The 25,487-nt window shown below is 38.7% G+C and overlaps 2 protein-coding genes across 2 annotated transcripts; one reads left to right on the forward strand and one right to left on the reverse strand.

Annotated features, from left to right (window-relative positions):
* Positions 1 to 1,088: 1,088 nt before the first annotated feature.
* Positions 1,089 to 2,357, reverse strand: LOC139731832 (muscarinic acetylcholine receptor M1-like). Its single transcript, XM_071642708.1, has one exon. The coding sequence runs from the start codon at positions 2,355 to 2,357 to the stop codon at positions 1,089 to 1,091; it is 1,269 nt and encodes a 422-aa protein (XP_071498809.1).
* Positions 2,358 to 10,165: 7,808 nt separating this feature from the next.
* LOC139731834 (tubulin polyglutamylase complex subunit 2-like) lies at positions 10,166 to 19,817 on the forward strand. Its single transcript, XM_071642709.1, has 8 exons — positions 10,166 to 10,241; positions 10,968 to 11,135; positions 13,156 to 13,296; positions 14,390 to 14,488; positions 14,948 to 15,111; positions 17,077 to 17,249; positions 18,046 to 18,096; positions 19,637 to 19,817. Exons 1-8 carry the CDS (start codon positions 10,166 to 10,168, stop codon positions 19,692 to 19,694), a joined length of 930 nt encoding a protein of 309 aa, XP_071498810.1. The 3' UTR covers positions 19,695 to 19,817.
* The last annotated feature ends 5,670 nt before the right edge of the window (positions 19,818 to 25,487 follow it).

Consider the following 25,487-nt stretch of genomic DNA (forward strand, 5'->3'; position numbering starts at 1 on the left):
TATATAGTTATACACACATTCTGTGTTTGTTTTATGTATGTGTGTGTGTTTCGTCATGTACCATTTTTACCACTTGCATTATTTGCTCTGGTACATAATGGTCATATTTTGGGATGAAAGCAGTTTGTGCGTGATTCATATTTTGATTGATATCGGGAGAGGAGCTAAAGATTAGAAATACTATTGTTGAAAGGTTAAATTTTGTTTCAGATTGTTAAATTACAAAAACAGGACAATCTGTACAATTTCTGTAATGCGCAACCATGGTAACGGCACTAATTGTCACACTCACTTTCTGCGTCAATTGTATATTTTCATATACGTCATTGCAAATTCCTAAAACGTGTCTATCTCTGGAAATTTTGCACAATGTTTCGAAGCCACGAGGAACAACGTACATATCGTCACATCAGAGGTGAATAAGACTAGTAACATTATTGTATTTTTTTTTTTTGTTTCCAAAATCAAACTTACCACGGTGGTTATATCCCTTTCTCTGTTTTTCCCCCGTCAAAATAAAGTTATACTTATGTTTATTATACTGTATATATAATGCTTGTATTTTTTACATTTTGGCTAACGAGGGTATTCCAACCCATGAGAGGAAAAACAAAAATTGAATTGCATTGAATTGTCAGAGTATGGAGCCTCAGACTTCTTTAGTACTATTGACTTGCTATATCCTCATTTTTCAATTGCAGCGTTAATCTTCAGAGGGATTCCTTCACTTCCCCCTCTCTCTGCGCACTCTTTTGTGTATATAACAGCATAATGAACGCTATTGTACAATCCTTACTGTTTATTCCTGAGAAATAGGCTTTGTGTTTTATATAAGTTACATATTCTATGTTAGTGTAGTATATCTTTTTCAGAAATATGAATATAAACTGAACTGAAACTGCAATCTAATTGAATGTTGCTCAGCTGTCTCATAATAATATACTATCTGCCTATATACTTTGAGTAAAAATCCAATGTGCTTATTAGGCCTTTTCGCAATTTTCTCATGAAATCTTTTTTTTTTCAATTCATTAGAATGCCAGAACTCTCAGAATATACTCATTTTACATGATTATGGGAAACTGTTATTAACGACAAGATGGCAAAAGAATCCGGTATATGGTTTGGCGAAACAAGGGCTGTGCCGCTGCGTAGGCGAGTGGATTGAGGAGGCTGTTCGCGTAGGTCATCCAGCGAACCGTCTCTATGACGCGGAAGTCGAGAATGCGCCTCCCGAACAGCTCTGTGGTCACCGTGAAGTAAATGAGCACGAGATCGTATGGTATCCAGACGAGCAGGAAGATGACGACAATGAAGGTTAAGGTGCGCGTCGCCTTCCTCGTTTCCGAAGACGATTCGCGGTTGGCAGTGTCACCGCCTGCCTTACCGAACTCCCTGTCGCCAGCATCAACGCGACCATTCGTGGACCTGGCGGTAGATTCAAGTGCGGTATCATTTCGCCCGTGCTCCTCAATGGTCTCAGAATGACGCTGGTATACATCTTTACCTTGTCTATCCCTTACGAAGCCGGGATTCTCCTCGCCAAAACGTCTGCCGCTGCCAGCACCCGGCAACTGAGACTTGTAGTCGTCTGTGCTCTGTTCCTTGACTATTTCTAAGACATGTTTGATTCCCATCTTTCGGATTTTGCGATAGATGCGGAGGTACAGAGTCAGGATGATAAAAAAAGGCGCCACGAAGGTGAGGAAAATGGACACTATGCTAGATTCGAAGTAAGACGTGTAGTTGGGATGGCATGCCTCAGCGGCGTACACCGGTGGATCGACGAAGTCCCAAACGGTTATGAAGCCCATCCAGATCGCAAAGGGCACGATCCACGTGAAGATGTTCGCGACGATTGCTACTCTCTTACTCCTCCGCTGAAAGTGGCGGATAGGATAGTAGGTGGCGATGTACCGATCGATGCAGATGACGACCAGGCCCATGACCGACACACTGACCAGGCTGTGCTGTACACCCTGGAAGATGTGGCACATCGCCTTGCCGAAGATCCACTTCCCGTAGACTATGAACGTCGCACGGAGGGGCATGTTGAAGAGCCCCACGCACAGGTCGGCTACGGTCATATTCATGATGTAGTAATTGTTGTAGCCACGAAGACGCCTCTCGTGACGAAACGCGAGAAGAATCAGGATGTTGATGATCACAGTGAGGACAGTAACGAGTCCCATCCCCACCACGCCGACGAGATCGGAGAGTGAGACATCAGTTCCATCCTCAGTTGGCTGCGAGATCGTCGTTGACATGGAGAGAGTTGACATGGCTCCATCACTTTGAAACTCTCCAAGAGTGGCCGCTTGCCCTATAATGCTGGCGTTCTGGTGAGTTTCCACCATTTTGGAAAACTTACTGCTATCTTCAAAGAGCCGCTTCGCAAATGAGTAAGTGGATTTGCAGCTCACTGACACCACGGAGCGAAGCTTTTAATTGCAGACCTCCTAACACTGTCCGGAGTTTCTCCTGTCGAGTAACCGTCAATTTTACAACACATTTACAAACAGTTAAGTAGTGACATTGGGCAGCATTCGCATGCATTAGTAGTTGCAACTATTAGTTAAGGAAATTGGTCGTGGGATGCATGTCAGAGCGAACCCTAATGGACGACACAATTACTAATTATTGATAACGTCAGGAAATAATACCATTAAAGGGGAGTAATGTCGAATAGATCACAGTTCTCTCAAGGCATACACTTTGCGACATCGAATCAAGAAAATGTAATGACATTACCTAGAGTGAAAATAAGGAAGAAAAGCATTTTTATGGACAATTTTTCTTTTCATCCTATTCTAAGGCCATCATACAAGGCAAGGAGATGTTCTAAATTTATATTGCGATCTTCTGTGTACGTACCAACAATGATTACATTCAATTTTGATTCTCGTAACGCCATTACTTCCCCATCGAGATTAATACCCCCAAATAACCACTGTTACGAAATGAAATCTGTCAGCAAATTTACATCAAGAATCAAGCTAGCAAAAATCTCCATTTGTGTGCTATACTATGAGACATGCAAAAGATGAAACTCGAAACGAGTTAAATGAATTAAATCATGTTGTTGAACGAATGACTTTTTAAAGCAGATCGGACTAAGTTTTGGCATCTTTCCTTTCTCTATATACCAACAGCTTGGAAATGAAATTTATTAATATATAGGAGAAGACTGTTTGCAATTCAGCCCTCCTTTTTGTTTATTTTGTCACCTGTTATGCTTCAACGAAAATACGTATTGATGATAACTTTTGCAGAGCGTATAATTCATGACACACGTTGAAAACAAAGTGTAAATAAAAAGAGGTATTTACAAAGACATAATAGCGCATAAGGTTATAAAAATGCTTGTAACATATAATACCATTTTATCTGGTAAACCATGACAATAGAATAAATTAGAAACAACTGTTCACTTAAAAGGTTTGTGAAGATAAATGACGATTTTTCAGGCCTGTATGAATCATCATTCTATTGGAGAAAGAAAAATATTATTTGAAACTAACCTCTTTTTGTCTTCCATGCACTAAACAAAAATCGCTGTGTCAGCACTCAAAATCAGATGTTCGTGATCAGCGAGAAGTGAACAGACGGTAGTATGTAGCTCTTTCTGCAATGGCGGGAATCTCCGATGGCTGTTAATGCCACGGCATAATAAGAACGTTTTGACGATGCGTAAATTTTCTTCGTCGGGGGTTCGCCAGAAATGATGCGATTTTCTTCTCACGACCAAATCAATCTAAACTGAAAAAACCTGAACCTGAAATGAAAAATACTAAGAACAAGAATACATCGGCAAATTGGGAGTTTTTTCCCCTGAACTAATTTCACGGAGTCGTAGCTTGTGTCTGATTGGTCGAGCTCCAAGCTATGATGATTGCTGATTGCGGCTATTAGTTGTTGTAAACTTTGTTTATTATAGTAAACGTACGACATCATTTTTTTTTCTGTAACCGATGCTTTATGAAGAGAGAGAGAGAGAGAGAGAGAGAGAGAGAGAGAGAGAGTGAGAGAGAGAAAAGATATCTGAATTTCGCGGCGTTTGATAATATTATGCACCACACAATCATGCAAAATTTACATACGCATTGCATTGAAGGGGATGTATAAATGCGTGTGTGTGTGAGTGTGTGGGAGAGTATAGGTTGACGGATCAAAGTGTAATGTAAGAAGACTTCATAAAGAAAAACATGAAACAAGGAAAAACAAAACTGATAGTAAGAATGAACAGCGAAAACTAGAAAGAGACAGAGAAGTGATAGGAGGGGCTGCAGAGAGTAATGATACTGGTTATACATGGATTGAGAGAGATAAATGAACTCGAGAGACAAGAAAATCAAGAAGGAATTAAACTGAGAGGAAACAATGATGAAGTTCACTGAAAGTAAGACATACTTTCGAAGTTTGATGACGCTTTTGAAATAAGTGATGCACGAAAAGCTGTAGAGAGAGAGAAAAAAAAATCCTTTATTGCATTTCTTTGCTTTTGCTGTGAGTTGTTTCTGAAGAAATCACGATATGGCAACTTATACTGCTCAAAGGTTGATTTCTATAAACAGAACAATAAGTCCATTTACGATCGATGTCAAGTTATGACTTCATTCAAGTTTAAAGAAAGAGCGCGGCAGCGATACCGGAGCCTATTATCAATCGCAATTTTCCAGCTCCCACTATGGATCAGATGTTCTATCTTTTGTGACTTGTTTCACAGTAAAAAAAAAATAGTAATAATAAAAAAGATAAAGAGCTAACGTATATGATAGAATAATAAAGAAGGCAATAATGAAGACTGAAAAACTTTGTGAGATGAAGAGTAAATATTTGCTTGTCTTCTTGAAAGGCAAGATGCCGCGATGGATGCTTATCGATTTAACATCATTGATTGACGGGTCGGGAAAGGAAGGAAGTAGAAAATATTGCTCACTAGATCCAGTTACTATTCAAGTTTCATTCCCTTTCCCGTTACAATAGAAACACTAGAAGCTCTTTTAAGTATACTATTTAAAGTCTTGTCCATTATGCATCATGCACTGATAGATGTTGTAACTCTAATTGAGCTTTGTGAAATATATATAGAAATTACATAGGTCAGGCATATCGGATTCATTTCTTGGCAGCGAAGTGTTCGTAGAGTCCTAAAGTTCGAGAGTATTGAGCACTTGGAGAATTGGAGAATGAAATTTTACAAACCACAGAAGTGAATGCCCTTTCCAATTCAAGAAATCACAAATTCAGTTGGAGTTAAAGCCTATTCATGCTTTCAGTTAGCATGGTTATCGACCTGAGTATCAATACTTGTTCTTTACCGGTAATATGGACACAATAAGCCACGTATCGATGTATATTTCATTTTGTTTTTCAACAATACAACAGGTCAAAAGCATGATTAAATATATTCCGCATCGCCGAGATCATATAAAAGTGGAAGTCAATCAGAAAAGCATATAGTCCATTTGGATTGTTCTTAAGTCTTTATATTGGTCCAATTCTAACGCAGAGATAGTTATATAAAACGCATATAAATAAAAAATATGTTAATTTGTTTTGAGTTAGCTCTTATAGTCTGTGGTATAGTTATTTCTCATTTCCATCGTGTTTGCCAAGTGTTAAATGTTTGAAATGAATACTGTATCTACTTCAAGTACAAAGTGACTCTTACAAAGAGAGTTAAAAGACAGAAGTATGTCATTAAACTGACAAAACTTAGGAAGTTTTGGAATTCAAAAATTTCACTTTCATAACAATATGGTGATATCGGTCGCAACCACATTACAATTTAGAAGAGGCAGGAATGATGTCATCCCCTCACATCGCTTATAAAATGTCGGGTTTAAAAAGCAACAGCATAAAACCAAGCTTTGGCAAATAATGTAATATGGAAGCTCTTTATTCCCGCTTACTTTTACACATACATTGCTACTTACAGTGGTCTAACAATAATTTGACGTGTAAGATGCATACACTCGCTATTATTAAATATCGTTTAATAAAATTACCTGTGAGTGGAGTGATGGAAGAACTTGTGAGATGATGACATTACTATTACCTCAGTTTTAATTTGCATATCGTGATTGCAATTTGTAACATTGTTTGGCGAAAACTTGTGGGATTTCAAAATTCTATAGCATTCTGTAACATATCCAAATTTAGTGAAACTTCTGTCATTCTGTATCTTTCCGCTTTCAGTCTAATCATTAAAATCAGAATCGGACAATGTCAGAAATGAGCTTCATGGACATACAGTGAAAGGCTATAACAATAAAATACTAGTAATACCAATATAATCGATCTTTGTACAGGCCTAATGTCATGTTTTCATTGCTGTCAGCGTTGGCATGATAATCATCTTATTCGTCATTGCAATAAATATTACTTTTATTATCATTGATATCACCATTGTTGTTGTTGTTGTGGTTTTTGTTATAATTCATACATTATTTTTTTCCAATTCCTAATAACGTTAATGGTTTACTATTGCCACACTTTTGATCTCGTAGATGCTCAGACAGCGGACAGGGAAATAAGACAGGTTTAACGTCGCGTCAGCCAGACGGGTTGAATTCTTGATGAGCCATTTCGATGTATTACAAACAGGTTCTGAGTGATGGAAGACGCGTTCTGAGCCCTTCTGAGAATTATGATTCCGCCTTTAATCCTTTGTAATCTAAAATTTTGTGTTTCGTTTCTAATTATGTATTATCACTATTTTACTGTATTTTTATGTAACTCTGCAGTATGCATTTTGTGTTGTTCTTTAAAATGCAGAGGCCCTTTGTATATCAGTTCTTTATTTGAAAGCGCTACCCTGTGACAATGAAACAAAATAAATGAAAAAATAAATGAATATATACAAAAGCAATACATAGATAGATAGATGAATATAATGATGATATATTGATATTCGCCAAGGAAAAAATAATCATCGAATTAATTATTGTCACCACTAGGAGTGTAAATTGAAGAGCATTTTTACAGCCCTGTCCCTGTGCTCATCCCCTAGCCCATAAAGAGCTGTCCTCGTTTCAAATTTGTTTGTCCATGATCATCTTAGCTCTTCTAGAATTATTATTATTGGTACAAAAATGGCACCCAAGCCGCTTCATATTCTATTACTGAACTTTTGAATCAATCATCCCTTTCTCAAGCAATCAGCAGGAAACTGGATTAGTTTTTAAGCCCCATTGCAGATACTGCTCGATACTGCGCGTAATTTGGCACAAATCAGAATGCCCCCTGCCCCAAGTCATTAGAAAATAAACAAGGAAAAGTAGAAATTACGCGGTGCGTAATATATGTCCCCGCCGGAAGTAGCATTTTGTAGCAAAATGTACAATATAGGTCAAAAATCAAGGTCAAAGGTCAAAGAAGTCAAAGGTCAAAATTCTGTGTAGAAGTTTTAAAGCCCTCACCTAGTGCCATCACATAAAGCAAACGGAATCGAAATCGGGTTAGAAATGTCGAAGGAGTAGCATTTTGTAGCCAATGTACAATATAAGTCAGAAATCAAGGTCAAAGGTCAAAGAAGTCAAAGGTCAAAATTCTGTGTAGCAGTTTTGAAGCCCTCACCTAGTGCCATCACGTAAAGCAAACGGAATCGAAATCGGGTTAGAAATGGCGAAGGAGTAGCATTTTGTAGCCAATGTACAATATAGGTCAAAAATCAAGGTCAAAGGTCAAAGATGTCAAAGGTCAAAATTCTGTGCAGAAGTTTTGAAGCCCTCACCTAGATCCATCACATAAAGTAAACGGAATCGAAATTGGGGTAGAAATGGCGAAGGAGTAGCATTTTGTAGCCAATGTACAATATAGGTCAAAAATCAAGGTCAAAGGTCAAAGAAGTCAAAGGTCAAAATTCTGTGAAGAAGTTTTGAAGCCCTCACCTAGTACCATCACATAAAGCAAAACGGATTCGAAATCGGGTTAGAAATGGCGAAGGAGTAGCATTTTGTAGCAAAATGTACAATACAGGTAAAAAATCAAGGTCAAAGGTCAAAGAAGTCAAAGGTCAAAATTCTGTGTAGAAGTTTTGAAGCCCTCTCCTAGTGCCATCACATAAAGCAAACGGAATCGAAATCGGGCTAGAAATGGCGAAGGAGTAGCATTTTGTAACAAAATGTACAATATAGGTCAAAGGTCAAGGTCAAAGGTCACAACTGAAATTCTGTGTAGAAGTTTCAAAGCTCCCATGTAGTGCTATTATATAAACCAAACAGAATCAAAATTGGCTCATAAATGACAGAGAAGTAGCAAATTGAACATTTTGATCACACACGGACGCACACACAGACAGACAGACGGACGGACGGACACACACACGTACGGAGCCCGTTTCATAGTCCCCTGCTCGAACTCGTTCGGCGGGGACAATTAAACTCAGTTTGTGACTGTGAGTGAATCCAGAAACAAGCATGGACAAAAAGTGGTAATGAGATCACGTTTCCGTTACGATGGAACATTTACAGCAAATCGCACGCCTATGAAGGCATGATGAAGTTCAGCTGTAGTAGCTATATAGAGTAGACATGATGGAGAACGACGTACTGATATCATTCATATTATAACAATGAGTGTCAGAGGCTTTTTTAGATGAATGAATAGACTGTTCCTATATCTTTATGTACACCCCTATTGATAACATACAACCTTTTTTTTTGGGGGGGGCTGTTTTCTGATTTCTGTTTTCATTTCTTTTCTTTTTTCTCTTTTTCAGATACATACTACAATTGCAAACAACTTACCTTCATCTCTTACTAGTTCGGTGGCAGCGGGGGGGGGGGGGTCCCTCACGGAATCGAAGGGGAGGAGGAGGGCTCCCCTTTCTTTCCCTACCTCCACCCACGCAAGCACACGGGGGCTTGCGCACATACACAAACATAAACACACGCACAATAGGCATCAAACAAGAAAACCGACATATTGAATATAAAAACAAACGATATATTTCAATACGAAAAAAAAAACCAAACAAACAAAAACAAAAAAAACCTCAAATGTCCACATTGGACACCTATATACTGCATCAATCTGATGTTTTCTTTGAGGATTGCCATGTCTATAGATTCCCGTTGTCCCTGGTAGGCCTCCAAGTAGGTCCGAGCAGTCAGCAGTGAGACGGGCACCTAGTTCCACCCCCCCCCCTTGACTACAACAAACAAACAAACAAACAAACAAACAAACAAACAAACAAACAAACAAACAAACAAGCAGACACAAGTTCAGTAAAGCGCCCCCCCCCCCCCCCCCCCCCCCGTGAATATCATTTGAATACGAATAAAGAGATTAATCTCTTTGGATACAAATAATATGCTCTTTTTCTCCCTTTGAGATCACGCCTCTGTGTCAGGAGGCTGCCAAAATTTCTGACCTCCTCCTCTTTTGCAGGGCTATTTCAGGCTTTTTCCGTTCTTAGATCCCCCTCCCACCATGCACCACCACCACCATCATGGCACCCCCCCCCCCCCCGCCCCATTATGTAAAGGCGGACACCGCCCCCATCTCATCTCAGGTAAGCTGTCATTACAGTACCTCAGGAAAGACATTTTGTATTCAATATGCCATTTTGGAACTCATAAGAAACAAAGCAAACACAAAAATCTCGTGGCAGAAATGTCCAATTTTTCCATCAGTGAATTCAAGAAATTTCGTAATCCCCTTTTCTTATTTCTCAGATTCGAGTCAAGAGACGAAAAAGGCCTCCTTTTTGAAAGATATCCTAGTGAAAAGTTCCCTATAGTGTTGTTTGTTTGCTTGTCCTTGTTTTTTTGTGTGTGTGTGTTGGTAATTGTTCGTTTTATATCGTTTCTCAGGCCTGATTTGAAAGGTAGAGGGCCTTATACTGCCTACCATACCAGCACGCCCTGTTTTATGAAGAGTTATAATTGACTATAATACTTGATTTCTATCATAATTCCATGGCAGCCTGTGTGGTAAGCGAATTCACAATCGATTTCATCTTTTGATAAAACGGGGCTCAGCTGGAGATATCAATAGGGAATCTCTCCGGGAGGGGCCGGTTCCGCGGTCCCTATCTTCTCCGATATGATGCCGGTGTGGAGTGAAGCGTCACGTTACTAAGCGCAGCTAGTACAGGTGCTTTTAACAGTGCGTGTAAGCGTCCGTGAAGTTCTGCGGCAGATTATTGTGCTTCACAATGGCTGATCCATCCGAAATGCCTTTCAGCAGGCAGCTTCTTGATAGAATGACAACTGGAGTTACGAAAAGTTTAGGTGAGTTGAGATATTATATTCTTCCTGGAATTCAATTTGGGGTTTTTCTTTTCTTTGTCGCATATCTGCAGCTGTGGCTTCAGTCCCAGTCGTTTGTTTCTATGTGACGTACCAGTATACCATGTTGAGGTGTGCTGAGCTGTGGCGTGCCTGTGTGTGTGTGATGATGATGATGATGACGCCTGATCGGGATGATTATGCTCGTCATGTCATGAGCTGGGCCTAGTTCTTGAGTCATAGCTTGACCTTGCCCATTGGTCTTAGCCGTTGAAACGAGTGAAGACGTAGAGGGGAGTGGGAGGAAAGAAAAGATTCTCAAGATATTTATGTAAACCAACGACATTTGAAGTTGAATCTACTCGAGGAGTCGAGCAGCTGGGCTGTCAACTTGAGTTGCCCTGCCCTGCCCTTGAGCCTTTTGGCTTTCCCTTTTCTTTTTTTTTCTTTTTTTTTTTGAAATATTGATTCAATGTCGACTTCAACAGGTGTAATGATATCATAAAATTGTCAAGCTACCAGAATTATGCTTGTGAGGGTGGGTTTATACAATACAGTAAGTGTACTCGTCTAACACATTCATAACTGTAGGTGGTCAAATATGATGACAAGGAACAGTTAGAATCATTCTTAATCTTGAATTAGAAAATAGGGGATTAGACCTCTTAAGGATGTGATTGAATATTTGTGCCACATTGAACTGCTTGACTCTTTCTTCCTGTCATAAAGAGAAGAGACCTGGAGTGTGTAACATTGAACTGCACGAAAGACCACAAGTCATGAGGCACCATCTGACTTCGTGGGAACAGCGGAATGCCTGTACCCTGCCTGATGACCTCAAGAGTTTCTATCAAATGACGGACGGCATGCTTCTGACATGGAGTGTCAAGTTGGATGGTGAATGACAAGGAACTTCGCTGATTATTAATTCTTAAAGGGATGGTATACACATAGTTTTGGTTGAGATGAAGCTTCAGGTTTCCAACCTTTTTGTGAGGTAATGAAAAACCTCTTATGAAATATGAAAGAGCATGTAATTCTACAAAATATTGTCAGAGGGATTCAAAGTTTATTTGATGAAAATTGGTTTTGAAAGGCTGAAGTATCTAAAAGAAAGGGATCCTAATAAAAGGTGACACCCACCATTTACTAGGATCTCTTTGTTTTACTTTGTTTTTTGGATATCCCAGCCATTTCAAACCAAACTTTGAATTCCTCTTATTATTATATGCTCTGTAACATTTCATAAGTGGACTTTTTAGTATTTTGCAAAAAGTTTAAAGCTTAATCCTCATCTCAACCAATACTATACTATGCCTTTAAGCTATATTGGATAACACATGTGATCGCACATTTTATATCAAATCATCTATCAACTTGATAGGTTACATAACATGTTGTGCTTCCTCTGGATTGTACTTTCCACTGTTCTTAATCCTTTCAATTTAGTGATGGAAGATGCATCGAGTCCTATGATGATTTATACAACACCTCAGAATGATGTCGAATTGTGATTGGCCAAGAACATGTCACATGACATTCAATAGAAAATACCTACCAAACTCATTGAGAGTGACAGCCATACAATAGGCCCCTGGCATGGGCCTATTGCACGGCTCGAAGGTACTATAGCACGGCTTCGTGGGGGGCTACTAATGCATGGCCGCTCACAGAGTTCTGTGGCTCACAGCAGCAAAGCGCCAGCAAACTACAATGTACATACATTGTACGTGCTGGCCGGCTGCGCTGCGCTGCCGGTAAGTCTCACAGACCAGGCGCGGCGCAGTACTGCAACGTTAACGTGTACGTGTACGCGCAGCTACTTTGCCTACAACAGTGTAGTTGCATGTATTGCGGCCTACCTACTGCTGTGTTTTTAGTTTTGACTCTGATCTGCTACGTGGACCACAGTGATCCCAAAATCAAGACTTCATTTCAAGTTGAGAAACCGTAATTTGATTATTTTTCTGTGTTTTTATACAAAATCATTTTCGGAAATAGAGAAAGTCTAGACTTACCTACCAACATCTCAGATCGGCTTAACAGTCATGCAGGCCTAACTCGATCTAACGTTAGCGTAGAATGGGTATAGACCCTGCGGAGTTTGACTGTGTGGTCGAATCATGACGAGTGTTTGAAAGCAGTACACAGGGTGGTTTACAATTCTCGGCCTAATTGTTACATTTATTTTTGGGCCTTCCTGAGTTAGCGGTCACTAATTTAGCACTGTGATTGTGGACAAGGTGTTGTATAAAACGAATAATTTATGATTTTGTTCGTGCATTGGGGCACGTAATACCGCACTCGGCGCGAGATTCGCCACTGGTCTATTCAACGCGGCGCTACGCGCCTTGTTGAATAGACCAGTGGCTTATCTCGCGCCTCGTGCGATATTCGTGCCCTATGCACTCACAACTCATAAATTATTCGTATAATATTCTACTGTAACTCTTTCCTTGATTGTGATGAAACTATGTGTACATTTTAGTTTTTCAAACATAGTTGTCGGTTGATTATTCTTTCAAATGTGTATGTATACTGTTGTGATAGAAATATTGAATGACATGATAAAATGTTTTTCACCTCCATGAGAGGTTAAATAGTACATGTAAGTGTACATGTAAAACTGTTGCTGTCTTCATTGGCTGTGTGACATACAAATAAAGAATCCATTACTAGGTGATATGTCTTATTTTCACACTGACTATGGAGTCAAAGTAAGTATTGTGCTTTTTCAAATATATGAATAGGCAGATGTATCAGTGATGTTAATACTCATTGCTGGTATTTGTTGATGCAGATGTGTAGACTTGTAAAATCTAATTGTTGAAACAAGGTGTCCATCAATCAAACATATAGCTACCATCTACTTGTGATTGTTGTGTCATCTTTTTCTTCTCCTTTTTTTTTTAAAAAGGAGAAACTGTTCAACCCATAGGAAGGATGGAGCTGAACCCTATCAAAGAGGTGACAAAAATTGCAGGGGACAAGATTGCAAGAAGGACCAATCCCTCCTTGGCAGACCTTGATTATGATTCTGATGATGAAATGGCTGAAGGTGAGCTCACAGATGGAAAATGGGTGAAAGACTAAAGAATTGAAGGCCATGGGCAAGTTAAAAAATCCATTCTCATCAATGGCGTGATATTGTACAACGTAGAAATGTAGTTCACTTATCAGTTGAAGTAGTACATTTTAATATCATAGAAAAATACAGTGGAACCTCATTAGATACTGAGAGTGAAAGACAGAGATACCTGACATAATGAGGAAGTAGCTTGTTTAATGTCATATAATGTGGTTCTTCTGTATTATGATATAATATGAGCCCGTTTAGTGTTTGCATTGCTCTTCCAGAGGGTCATTATTATTATCCCGTGATTACCCAGGTACGCATTTCCCACCTACATGTACATACGTGAAGGGGGACATTGTGGGTAAAATGTACATGTAGTTCTCGGGATAAAAACACTGGGATTAGAATTGAGGACCTACATTGTACCGACTGAAAGTCCAGGCAAGCAATAACCAGGGGTTGCCATAGGTACCGTTTTAACAGACGCACACTAAAAACCTCCGAGCGGTGTGCTCTGATTGGACTATACGGCATGCTTGTTATTTAAAGTGTATCAAAGGAATATTACTGCCAGAGCATTTTAACAGAATGGTTGTTGAGGTAATGTCGGGGTAATACAAAAAGAGAGAAAGAAAAACACCTTCCTTGCAGTAAGACTGTTTTTGTTACAGATTTTTTTATGTGTCTTTTTACCATTACCCCACACATTCCTTTATCATCACATGGATTTTTTTTTGTCTGTGTGATTTACGTTTCAAGAATGGCACTGAACTTCAAGTGATCATTGACATTATGTTGCGTTGAATATTAAATGTCAAGCAAGACAGAGAGATTGTTCATGCTGTTTGTGTACATTGTATGTACTGTTACATCTACTCTTTTTGTATTCTTTACTGTCATTCAGTAACAACAAAATCAGTATTGTGTAATAACATATTTATAAATGTTGTTTTCTTCACTAGGATTGTGAAGATTGTACAGCTTTTTACTTGGAGTTGATTGTAGAATTAACAGAAAGCTAAATGTTTAAAATCTGCTGTTTTGATACCATCCCAAATCAAAACAGGTGACTCAGATGCCCCGCCTAGATTTGATCACCAGAGCCGGATTTTTGAGCTTGACCCATGCCAAGGCTGTGGCCATGTCTGTCTTGTGTACAGGAACACGAAACAAGGTAATCACAGAAAATGTCTTTGATAGTTTAGACGCACAGACAACATGGATTGTAAATAGATAGATGGATAGATGAACAGATTATTAGATGAGCTAGACAGATGGATAGATTAACAGACAGAGGGAGGAGGAGAGAGAAAGAAATTATATCTAATCGAAGGAATTTTGATACGGATCTTTGGCAGAGAGATTGTCGGTGACTAAAGTGCGAGATTCATTAACATTTGTTGACATAGAGAGTGCAACATTGTTCGCTTTCTGCCACTTGTTCAGAATGAGAATAATATACCTAGTTGTGGAATAATTTTGCCTATTTTGTATAAGACCTACATTATGCACTTGTGAATGAACTAAAGAAAAATGATATCGTAAACCTGAAGTGTCTCACCTTTAAAGTTTTGTATTTCATGATCATGCCATCGTGCTTTTGTTCTCGTTATCTCATGCTCCTATCCACCAGGGGCACCCGCTGAGCATGCAGAAGTCTGGTTTTTGGACAGCGCCCTCAGGTGGCACTTCCTGTCCACTTCATTCTCCCAGTACTTCCGGCTCATGATGGTCCATATGGGACTTCCCCAGTGGCAGTACGCCTTCACTGACATAGGACTCAGCCCCCTGTCCAAGGTATGCTGAAATCTACCATCCCGTCTGCAGATGATATACTGCAAAATCAAAAATGTTCATGTGCATAAAACTTTCATGAATTTTGCAAGGAGCCAAGATTCCTGAAAGTTTAAATGAAAATGTGTGTCTACACACTGCACTGAATGTCGGTGGCAAGTCACAAAGGTTTCATGCTGCAAAAAAAGGCCGTCTGCTCCAATTCGCTCAAGTTTCATGCTGCAGTTGTTTCTGGCTGTACAGTATTCTTTTCCTCAGTAGCTCTTGGTTACTCAAATTCAGAAAGGTTTTACTATCTTTTGGGGGAAACAAAAAAAGATCCTTGTAGGGTTGTAATGCATATATGTAAACACACAAATCAGACTTAATTGTGTGCTGTGGTAATGCTGATGGCAATTCATAGAATGAGCAACATAAATATATGTGTGTGTAATCTCCATCAATTGCCATTTCCATAAATGAAATGTATTTCTGCATTGAGTGGAAATTGAGTCACAGCAGTTTATATCATTAGTCTTTATAAGTTCTTGTTTATGGCAAGATATATCTTTTCAGGACAATATGAAAAAAAGCACAGTTTGTATTTAATTGTTTTGCAATGATGACTCATAGCGCAGGTATACATGTATATGCATTAAGTTGTTTCAGTTAAATTAGTAATAGGAATCTAGGAAATAGTCAATAGGAATCTCATCAGACTATGTTGTATTGCACTAGTCAAGCCATTCTCAACGCCTGTCCTTTTTATACCCCCGCCAAACGAAGTTTGAAGGGGGTATATAGGAATCAGCGGACGGTCGGGCGGTCGGTCGGGCGGTCGGGCGGTCTGTCGGGCGGTCGGGCGGTCGGTCGGGCAGTCGGGCGGTCGGTCCGTTGCAAATCTTGCGTCGCCAACTACTTCCTCAGTTTTCAACCGATTCCCATAAAACTTGGCACAGATGTGTGCCTTGGGTTGTAGATGTGCAAGACGTATTTTTTGACAGTACCCAAAAGTACGTTGCCATGGTAACGGCATATTATGGGCAAAAATGGGTACAAATCTTGCATCGCGAACTCCTCCCACAGTTTTTGATCAATTTTTATGAAATTAGGTACAGATGTTCATCTGAATATGTTAATGTGCAAGACACATATTTCCGCAGTGGCAAAAAGTGCGTTGCCATGGTAACGGCATGTTATTGGTAAAATATAGGGCAAAATGCTTCATGGCAAAACTGCTTCATCAGTGTTCTTCCAATTCTCATGGAATTCATATTGAATGTTTGTCTTAGGATATAGGTCAGCATGGCACATCTCTTGACAGTGACAAAAAGTATGTTGCCATGGTAACAGCTCACATATTATGAGCCAAAATGATGGAAAATTTTGTGTTGCAAACTACTTCCTCAGTTTTTGCCCAATTTCCATGAAACTTGGTACAGATGTGTGCCTTTGGTTGTAGATGTGCAAGACGCATTTTTCGACAGTACCCGAAAGTACGTTGCCATGGTAACGGCATATTAATGGCAGAAGATCAAGGAAAGATCTTGCGGATTTAACTACTTCCTCAGTTTTTTGACCAAAGCTTATGAAATGTTGTTTTGACCAAAGCTTATGAAATGTTGTTTGGCGGGGGTATAACCAGTCGCTGTAGCGACATTCCTAGTTTTTTCTGAAAATGTTGGCATTATTTACACAACTCTTAACCCATTGAGGATGAGCTAATTTCGCTATAATACTCATTATAGACATATGCCCGAGTATACTCGGGACTAGTCGTCAACAGGTTAAGATGATCTTTATGAAGTTAACTGCAGGAAAAATCAACAACTAATGGTCACAAGCAAGATGTCATTCTGATAGCTCTGGCTGGTATTCTTTTATCGTGGAAAATCACTGCATCATATTTCATAAGATATTTGATGTTTGATGTCATATTGACTGATTTTTTCAAGATGGATATCTCTGACATATATTTTGATCTTCCAGCAATGGTTCAATATATATGGACCACATCGTCTTCAGGTAGATTCAGACTTGCGTGAGCTCCTTGGCTGGCATGAAAAAGAAGATGATAGCTCAAGAGGTAAAACGTCAGGAGACAGCGTTCCACTCCAGAAACTTGATGTCACCAAGGTGTTCAAGGGAAAATCTGACAAAAAGTAAGAACATTCTGTCCTTTTGTACGCAAGAGACGTATTTGCAAAATCTCTTGTGAGTCATTGTGCTTGTTTTTTTTTGTTTTTTTGTTTTTTGTGTGTGTATGAGTGTGAATGTACAGAGATTGCTGTTTTCAACTACAAATTGGTCATTGGTAAAAGTCAGTTAGACAACCAGATTGACAAATGGATCAATGAACTCCAAAGAATGGACTTAAATCCTGTCTGTATTGATGATGCTGTTGCATGCTCTTACATACCAGACTTGCAGTGGTGATGTTATTAGACATAATACTGTAAAAATGGAAATTTTCACATGTGTAATTTTTCATGCATGGCATGGTTAGATGAATTGCATGTGTTTTTAATTCTGCAGAATCAAATGCTAAGAATAGTATGACATATATGTATGATTAGCAAAAATTTGTGTGGTTTAGTTTTTTCATTCCAGTTTTGTGTTGTGCAAAATGCTTGAAAATTTCCACACCATGAAAATTTCCACACCTACAGTCCGTGAATTTCATGGGTCAATACTTGCAATTTGTCTTGTCGTCATCATTGTAATCATCAGCGAAAATTGCACAGCTTTCTTCTGTGGATATAACTGTGAGCATTACCTGGCAAACAAAGATAATGATAACAGAGAAGTCTCTTTCATACTGTCTGTCTAGAGGATACACTGTTGTCTCTAGGAATTCTCTCTCCTCCCCTCCCCTTCTGTGTTTGAAATTCTTTGATTTTGCCTGTGTACCATCAAAATGAAATGCCCTTGTTTTTCTTTCTAACTGCCATATTTTAGGAACAAAACATCAGCAGGCCAGCCGAAGAAGAAACTCAGTACATCTAACAAGTAAGTTGAAAGACATGATTTATCTTCAATAAAATTTCACATGTAAAAAGTGACATACAGTTGTTATTGTTTTCTGTTCGTGTGTTGCGCAATTGTCAGCTGGCTCTAGTGCCAGTCCAATGAATGGCAAGGATAAGAATCAAATACCCCAGAAACCATGTTAACATAGATTGAAGAAGCATTGTATGACTTCATGGCCAAGAATTTACTCGCATATTATCTTTGACCCGTTGAGGATGGACTGATTTTGCTATAACATGCATTCCCCATAGACACCTGCCCAAGTATACTTGGGACTCATCCTCAACAGGTTAAAGGGTGTGTACAGATCTGGTCGAGGTGAGGATTTAGCTTTTAACGTTTTGGGAGATATTCAGAACTCACTCTAAGAGATGTCAAAGAGCATGCAATTCTAAGGGGTATCAAAAGTTTGTTTGATGAAAATCGATTTTGAAATGGCCAAGATATCCACAAACAATGTGAAACAAATAGATATTAATAAAAGGTGTGGCCTGTAGTCTTTTATTATCATCACTTTTTGGGATATCTCAGCCATTTGAAAACCAATTTTCATCAAATAAACGTTGAAGCCTTCTTAGAATTACATGCTCTTTCATATTTCATCAGAGGTTTCTCATTATCTCACTTAGGAATGTAAAAAAACATGAATCCCCACTTCAACCAGTACTGTACAGCCCCTTTAATCGTGTAATCAGTCTTAGGGTGCGTTTATAAGATTTTGCGGGCCTAGAATCACTGTGTTGAAACACTGTTTTGAAACACTGATTCAAATCACACTTTCGTCAGGAGAGCGTTTATAAGATTTTTTCTCCGAGCGTGTTGGGGCTCTCGCTCAGACTGTGCCATTGCGCAACTCACTCTGCGCAGTTTTTCCTCGGCAAAAGGTCTAACAGGGTGCGCGCAAGACATTGTGACGTCACATAAACAGTGTTTGCGATCGCGGTTGCGTTTATAAGATTTTTGAAACACTGATTCTACAGAAACACTGTTTGTAAACGCACTATTTTGCGCGTTTACAAACAGTGTTTCAAAACAGTGTTTCAAATCACGGTTAGCGTTTATAAGAATTTTTTTCGAGCTAGAATCACTGTTTGGCCATAAACAGTGTTTCAAAACACTGTTTCTGGCCAGAAGAAAAATCTTATAAACGCACCCCAAGTTAAACTTGAACCTGACTCAACATGACATCCTATATGAAATCTACTGTGGCTGTATGCACTTTGCAGGTGTAGATACATCCTCAATTCAATTACATATTATGTGATCCATGATGTAAATGACTGCAGGTAGAAACTAATGTGTTTTGCATGTATGATTACAGATCCATGATATACGTGTATTCCCATACAGGGGAGAGAGAGAGAGTCGGGGGGGGGGGGGGGGGGGGGGGGGGGGAGACAGAGATCTCCATTGTGTAAAACAAAAAGTGTGTTGTGGCAAGACAGCATGTTATACCTCCTACTCTCCTAATGTTGGTTATTTTTATTTTCTTTATTATTTTCTTTATGACTGTCTACAGACCCATGTCTGGTGGTATTCGATCAAGCCAACACGTTGGAAGCAACAGGTACAGATGATCTCTTGGTTGCCGAGCATCAACGCCCACTGTTGTCATCTTTGCTTGGGTGTGCACTATTCAAAAGAAACTGCCATCATGCCCCTCATTACAAACTTTCATGATGTAGGTTTCATGCGTTAAATCTGAGGGTTGTCTCTCAATGGACTGAAAGTGCACATGGTGCATTTTCAAGTCGGAGATAAAGTCCCTTTTAAATATTTCTTTTTTTAAAGCTCTGAGAGAGGAAATATTCTAAGCGGTAGCTGTATTTAATGGTTGTATGGAGAAAGAAGTGAGTTACATAGGTGTACCATTTGGCGTAGACAAGAAAACATGCTTTGACATAAAATATTTATGTCCAGAGTGCAAAAGGTATTACAATTGCACCTTGATTCCCATATGTCCATACCCCTTACATGGTTTCAGACCTGCCCAATACATATGATATACAGAATATAGTAGAGGGGGTATGCAGGCCTGTACTATTCGTATGTACTGAGAGAAACAGGTAAATGAACAGGCCCTTTTCTACAACATTGTATATATGCCGTATATATGCCGTACATATTTAGCAAGTCTGTTTTTTGTTTTTTTTTCAAATCGGGACTTCCCAATAATTTTGCTAGTGGTTAAATTTGTGATCATGGGGTGCAGTAATGAACACAGAAATGTGTGCATGCATGCAGATTTGATATTTTCATTAGTTGTTAAATTTGCAAGTAGCACCCGAGTGGCAAAATTCGTGAAAATAAAACCCCCACAACATATGGGGTACATTCATACAGTAGTACATTGTTGACCAACCAACTCTTATCCAGGAAATGTTTAAAGGCATGGCTCGACACTAACTTTTTTGTTTGGTGGTCCGATGGGGCCTCCAAAATCCTAAATTTCAAATTTTTGGTGGCCCAAGAGAAAAATTTGGAGTCCCGGAAAAAAAAACAATAAAAAACATTAAAAGTCCTATTTTTTTAATGAGTCAAATATGTAAGATTTATGATAGTAAGAATTAGAAGTTGGACATATCTACTCTTAGATAAACTTCAACAAACTTGCAACACTCACTCTCAGGCATTCATTCAGTCCTTTTCATCCATCCTTTGAACAAATTTAACTGCTAATTTCCGGCGCTAAAAGTTACAAATTTATTGACATACTTTTCAAAAAATTTTGGTGGCCCGAGGCGGGCCACCAAATTTGCCCTTTTTTGAAATTTGATGGCCCGAGTTTCATTTTTGGTGGCCCCGGGCCACTGGGCCACCGTTAGTGTGGAGCCCTGTTGAAGGTTTTAAAAAGGTGCCTGTATTCCAGACTCCAGCACGTATTCTGTTCAAAACATTATGCAAAGCTGAAATCAGGTTCAATTTGTAAGAAGTCAATTGCGATTTGAACAGGAAAAATAGATTGCAAGATTAATCCGTTGTGTGTCTTTACACCTAGCTGCAACTTTCCAAGCTTTATCGTTATTCAATCCATTCCCCCATGTTTGACCTCTCACCAAGGTGGACATGAATGCAATGATGACATGATTAGGATTAGTGGGATTAGGTAATCTTCATTCCTTGACAGTTAGGGCTGGACAGATGTGTAATTTGGTAAACAAATAAAACTACAATCCAGAGGATGTGCCTATTGGTGAATTAAGCTCTCTTAGGATTAAAAAGGGAAGTGATTTCAAAAAGCGAGTTAGTTTACATGTGTATACATACAAAATGGCAGTCATATGAAATGTTAAAGTTGTTAAGCTATCGTACATATAAGCATTTGTTTTAAATTTATCTACACCTTGAGTTCCTCCCTTTTCATAACAAGGAAGGAATTTTTTCTACTACATGGTGGTCAGTTGGAGTGTAATAGTGGTAAAACAATATCTAATCGGTAGAAAAATGTCAGCCTCTACATGTATACATTCATTCCAGTGCTGTTTAATGTCCATACTGCATATTTTATATTTTGTGCTGTTTGTTTGTTTGTTTGGGTTTTTTTCTCTCAAAAGAGTGCAATAAATTATGCAATTTCTGAACTTAAAATCCATCTTTTGATTGTAATTCATACTTTTCTTTGAGGAAGATGACAGCTGTACTGGTGAGATGGTGTGTGAAACATTATGATTTAGCCAGTCATACATATCAGTGTGTTTGTTTGTTTATGTGTGTGTGTGTGTGTGTGTGTGTGCGTGTGTATGTGTGTACAGTAATAGGTGTGTGTGTGTGCAAGCGCAGTATTAACTCACCAGGCGGCTTATAGGTTTTAGAAAGACACACAGAAAATATGAAGTTTCATGGAAATTGGATGTGTGATTGGAAAGAAATTTTTAAAGTTTCACATCTTTTCACCAAACAGTGGATGTTATTAGCAACGACATACAAATTCGATGAGGTGGTAATATCCCGTGGTTTAACCTCCCAACGAATCTATATTTCTTTGTTTTGACATGAAGACAATGACAACATGTATTCTTCTCTTTAATAAAGGAATGGTATAGTTTTATTCAGATGGGGATTCAGGAATTAAATTTTTTTTTTTTATGAGATACATGTTGTTAGAAACAACCTGTATGAAATATCAAAGAGCATACAATAATTCATTCATTCATTTATTTTTTCATCTCCAACAGAACTTGTAAACACATTTTTTCTCACATAAAACATAAGTACATATGTGTCGACAATTACAAAATATGAAATATCATATTTGAGAATAAACCAAAGATAGGGTGGAAAAAAAAAACACAAAACATTTTTAAGTTTAGAAACTGCAGGAGATGGGGAGGAATGCTGAAGAAGCAATGCTTGTAGGGTGCATCCCCCCCCCCCGAACGTAGTGAAACTAAATATACATAAGATATAAGATCAAATCCAATTCAGTTATATCAAAGAGGAATTTAAACTTTATTTGACGAAAATCGGTTGTGGACTGGCTGACATATCCAAAAACATAGTGGTCCTAAGAAATTCCTCTTATATTTGTAGGCTCTTTAATATTCAACATGGAATTGTTTACAAAAGAACCTACAATGTACTTTCATTTCATTTGGATTGGCACATTACAAGGAGAACGAACATGAATGTGTATAACGTTGTCTGTCCTGATGTTCGTTATTCCAAAGGTTCATTATCCCAAAACACACAAATTCCCTATATATGTGATACGTAGATGTTTGTTAATTCGAAAATGAAATGGTTTAATTATGTTCGTTGATTTAAACCTTCGTGGCATCATTCCGAATGTTCCGTTAATCCGAAAATTAAAAGAAGGTGCGCACTAACGAATCTTCGGAATAAAAAGCCCTTTTTTCGTTTGTTTGTTTGTTTGGTGTTTTTTTTTTTTCATTTTTGGATTAACGAACCTGCGGAATAGCTAAAAATTTTAGTACATTCAAAATTTTACTTCGAAATACAAATTGTAATTCAAGGAAATATGAAACCTTTTTTTTTTTAAAAATCCGAATTTCATTTCTGGGATAGAGCGACCGGCGCCGAGCAAGCATCCTGGGATCAGAGTATTGGTCCAGACAAAATAAGGTTTCACCCATCACTAATTGCAGCAGTAGGGATTCCATTGCAAAAGATCCCTTTCCCTTAACACCATACTTCACGAGTCCCAGGCAATCTATAAACAGGGGCAAAATGCTGACTTTGCATAATACGCAAATTAGTTCCCATCATGATAGAAATAGGTCCTACGGTGTTTCCGTCAAAACGGTTCTCAGGTTTCAGATTTTACAGAAAACCGAGAGTGTTGAAAAAAAAAAATGTTAATACAAGATTAGTAAGTGCTGTTGCAAATGTTTCCATAGATAATCTTATTCTTTTTTGCATAATAATGCGCATTATCTTGTGTTGTTGAAAGGAAAGTTAATCTAGTGCTTCGCATCAAAGTGCCCCATATGAGCAAGTGCTCAAATTCATTATTTTAGTTTCTCTTAACCAGAGGGAAAAAATACGGAATACACGTAGGTATTGGTCACAAAATTAGTAAACTGTGCTATTAGATATGTAGTAACAGCTTGACCTTTACTTTCAGTCAAAGTACGAAACCAAACAAAGCAAGTGTCGACAGTTACATTTTGCCCTTGTTTTCTGACGAATTAACCCTTGAGAGTGCTGAATCAGAATGATTAGTTAGCTCATTGCCTCCTTGAGGGGTAAAGAATTAAAAAAGGAAATGTTATTACGGCGGGGGGGGGGGGGGAATTAAACCTATTTGAAAAGGGTAGGCTACTGTACCCGAATCTGGATGATTTAACTCTTAAGCATCCTTGAGGGTTTTTGAGACATTCAGAATGGCCGTCAAAAATGGCCGATGAAACTGCAGTTATAGTAAATTCCTAATGAAAGTTGTTTGATGGTACTACATCCGAATTAGATCATTCAACTCCTGGAACCTTTAAAGGTTTTGATATAACTATTCGAGTTGGCCATCAAAATGTTTTCCAACAGAGCAGTAAACATCTAGATTTGATTTGTGTGTATAATGTCCTTATGAATAGTTACAAATCAAGAAAAAAACTTTTACCAAATGCGTTCTTGGGTTTTGAGAAATTCAGAGTAACCGTCAAAAACTTAAATTCTCATAGTTATATTTCCGTATATGAATGGTGAGAAAATTTTAAGACAAAAAAGGACATGGTTTTACCTTAATTTGGGGGCAATGAAGCCTATAGTCAATGCTAGTCTTGATGATTCAACTCTTATATCATATGACATTTGTATGAGATTAACGGTCTGAGATATTCCGTGGCCGCAAAAATCTGAAGATCTCTTATTCTTACTGATGGTGAAAACCAGTCCTGTGCTCTAAAATGATCGGGAGATTGAACCAAGGGTGAATACCAATAATTCGTATTTTTGTATACTACATTTTGGTTGAATAACTCTGTCAGATCACCAAAAATGGTGTAAAAAAACAAACAAACCTTCGCAAGCACAGTATATGTTCCACATGCGTACATCAGGCCTTTATATAAGAAGTCGTTCCTACTCGTACAACAAAAGACACTTTTGTTGAGATGCAATGGAATTACAGAGGAAACATTATTCAAGTCGAACTAATGTATAGGCCGACATATCTACAGTAGAAAATGTGCACATTCCAAGGCAAGCTGTTGTGTAGCAGTGGCGGATCAAGAGGGGGCGCACATATAACGGACGCGCCCCTTTATTCGTCGTTAAAAAACAAAAGAAAAAAAAATGAAATGAAACCCGGAAGTGGCACCAGAAATATGTGTTGCGCCCCCCCCCCCCCCCCCCCCCCCCCCCCCCCCCCCCCCCCCCCCCCCCCCCCCCCCCCCCCCCCCCCCCCCCCCCCCCCCCCCCCCCCCCCCGCTTTACAGAATTCCTGGATCCGCCCCTGTGTAGTGCCCAAAGTTACTCAACCCCACAGCCTCGGTAAAGATGAGGTACCTTGAACCACTCTTAACGGGAGCGATTTCAGTTGTTCTGAATGTATAGAATTCTAAAAAGTCGTTCGACCGTCTATCAAAGGAATTTTTTTTTTCATGAATTATTAACATCATGCGGAGACATTTTTTCTACAATATCTCTTAAAAAATGGTCCATATTCGAAGGTACCCATTGGAACTTCATGACCAAAGATACCCCTATACCCATAATACAAATATGCATTATGTCAACGTGAATACATACGATTCGTACCTTTAAAAAGTCGTAGGATTGCCTTCTGTGTTGTGTTGTGTTGTGTTTTGTTTAGTTTTATTTCAATCTTCCTTATGGTTGGATTTTAAGTACTGTACAGACAGAGGGGCATGCAGAAAGTTCTGGTTGAAAATTTTTAAGAAATATGAAGGGGT

This window comes from Diadema antillarum, unplaced genomic scaffold, assembly GCF_040938485.1.
Source record: "Diadema antillarum isolate AM-2024a unplaced genomic scaffold, OU_Dant_1.0 seq00000386_RagTag, whole genome shotgun sequence".
Classification (NCBI taxonomy): Eukaryota; Metazoa; Echinodermata; class Echinoidea; order Diadematoida; family Diadematidae; genus Diadema; species Diadema antillarum.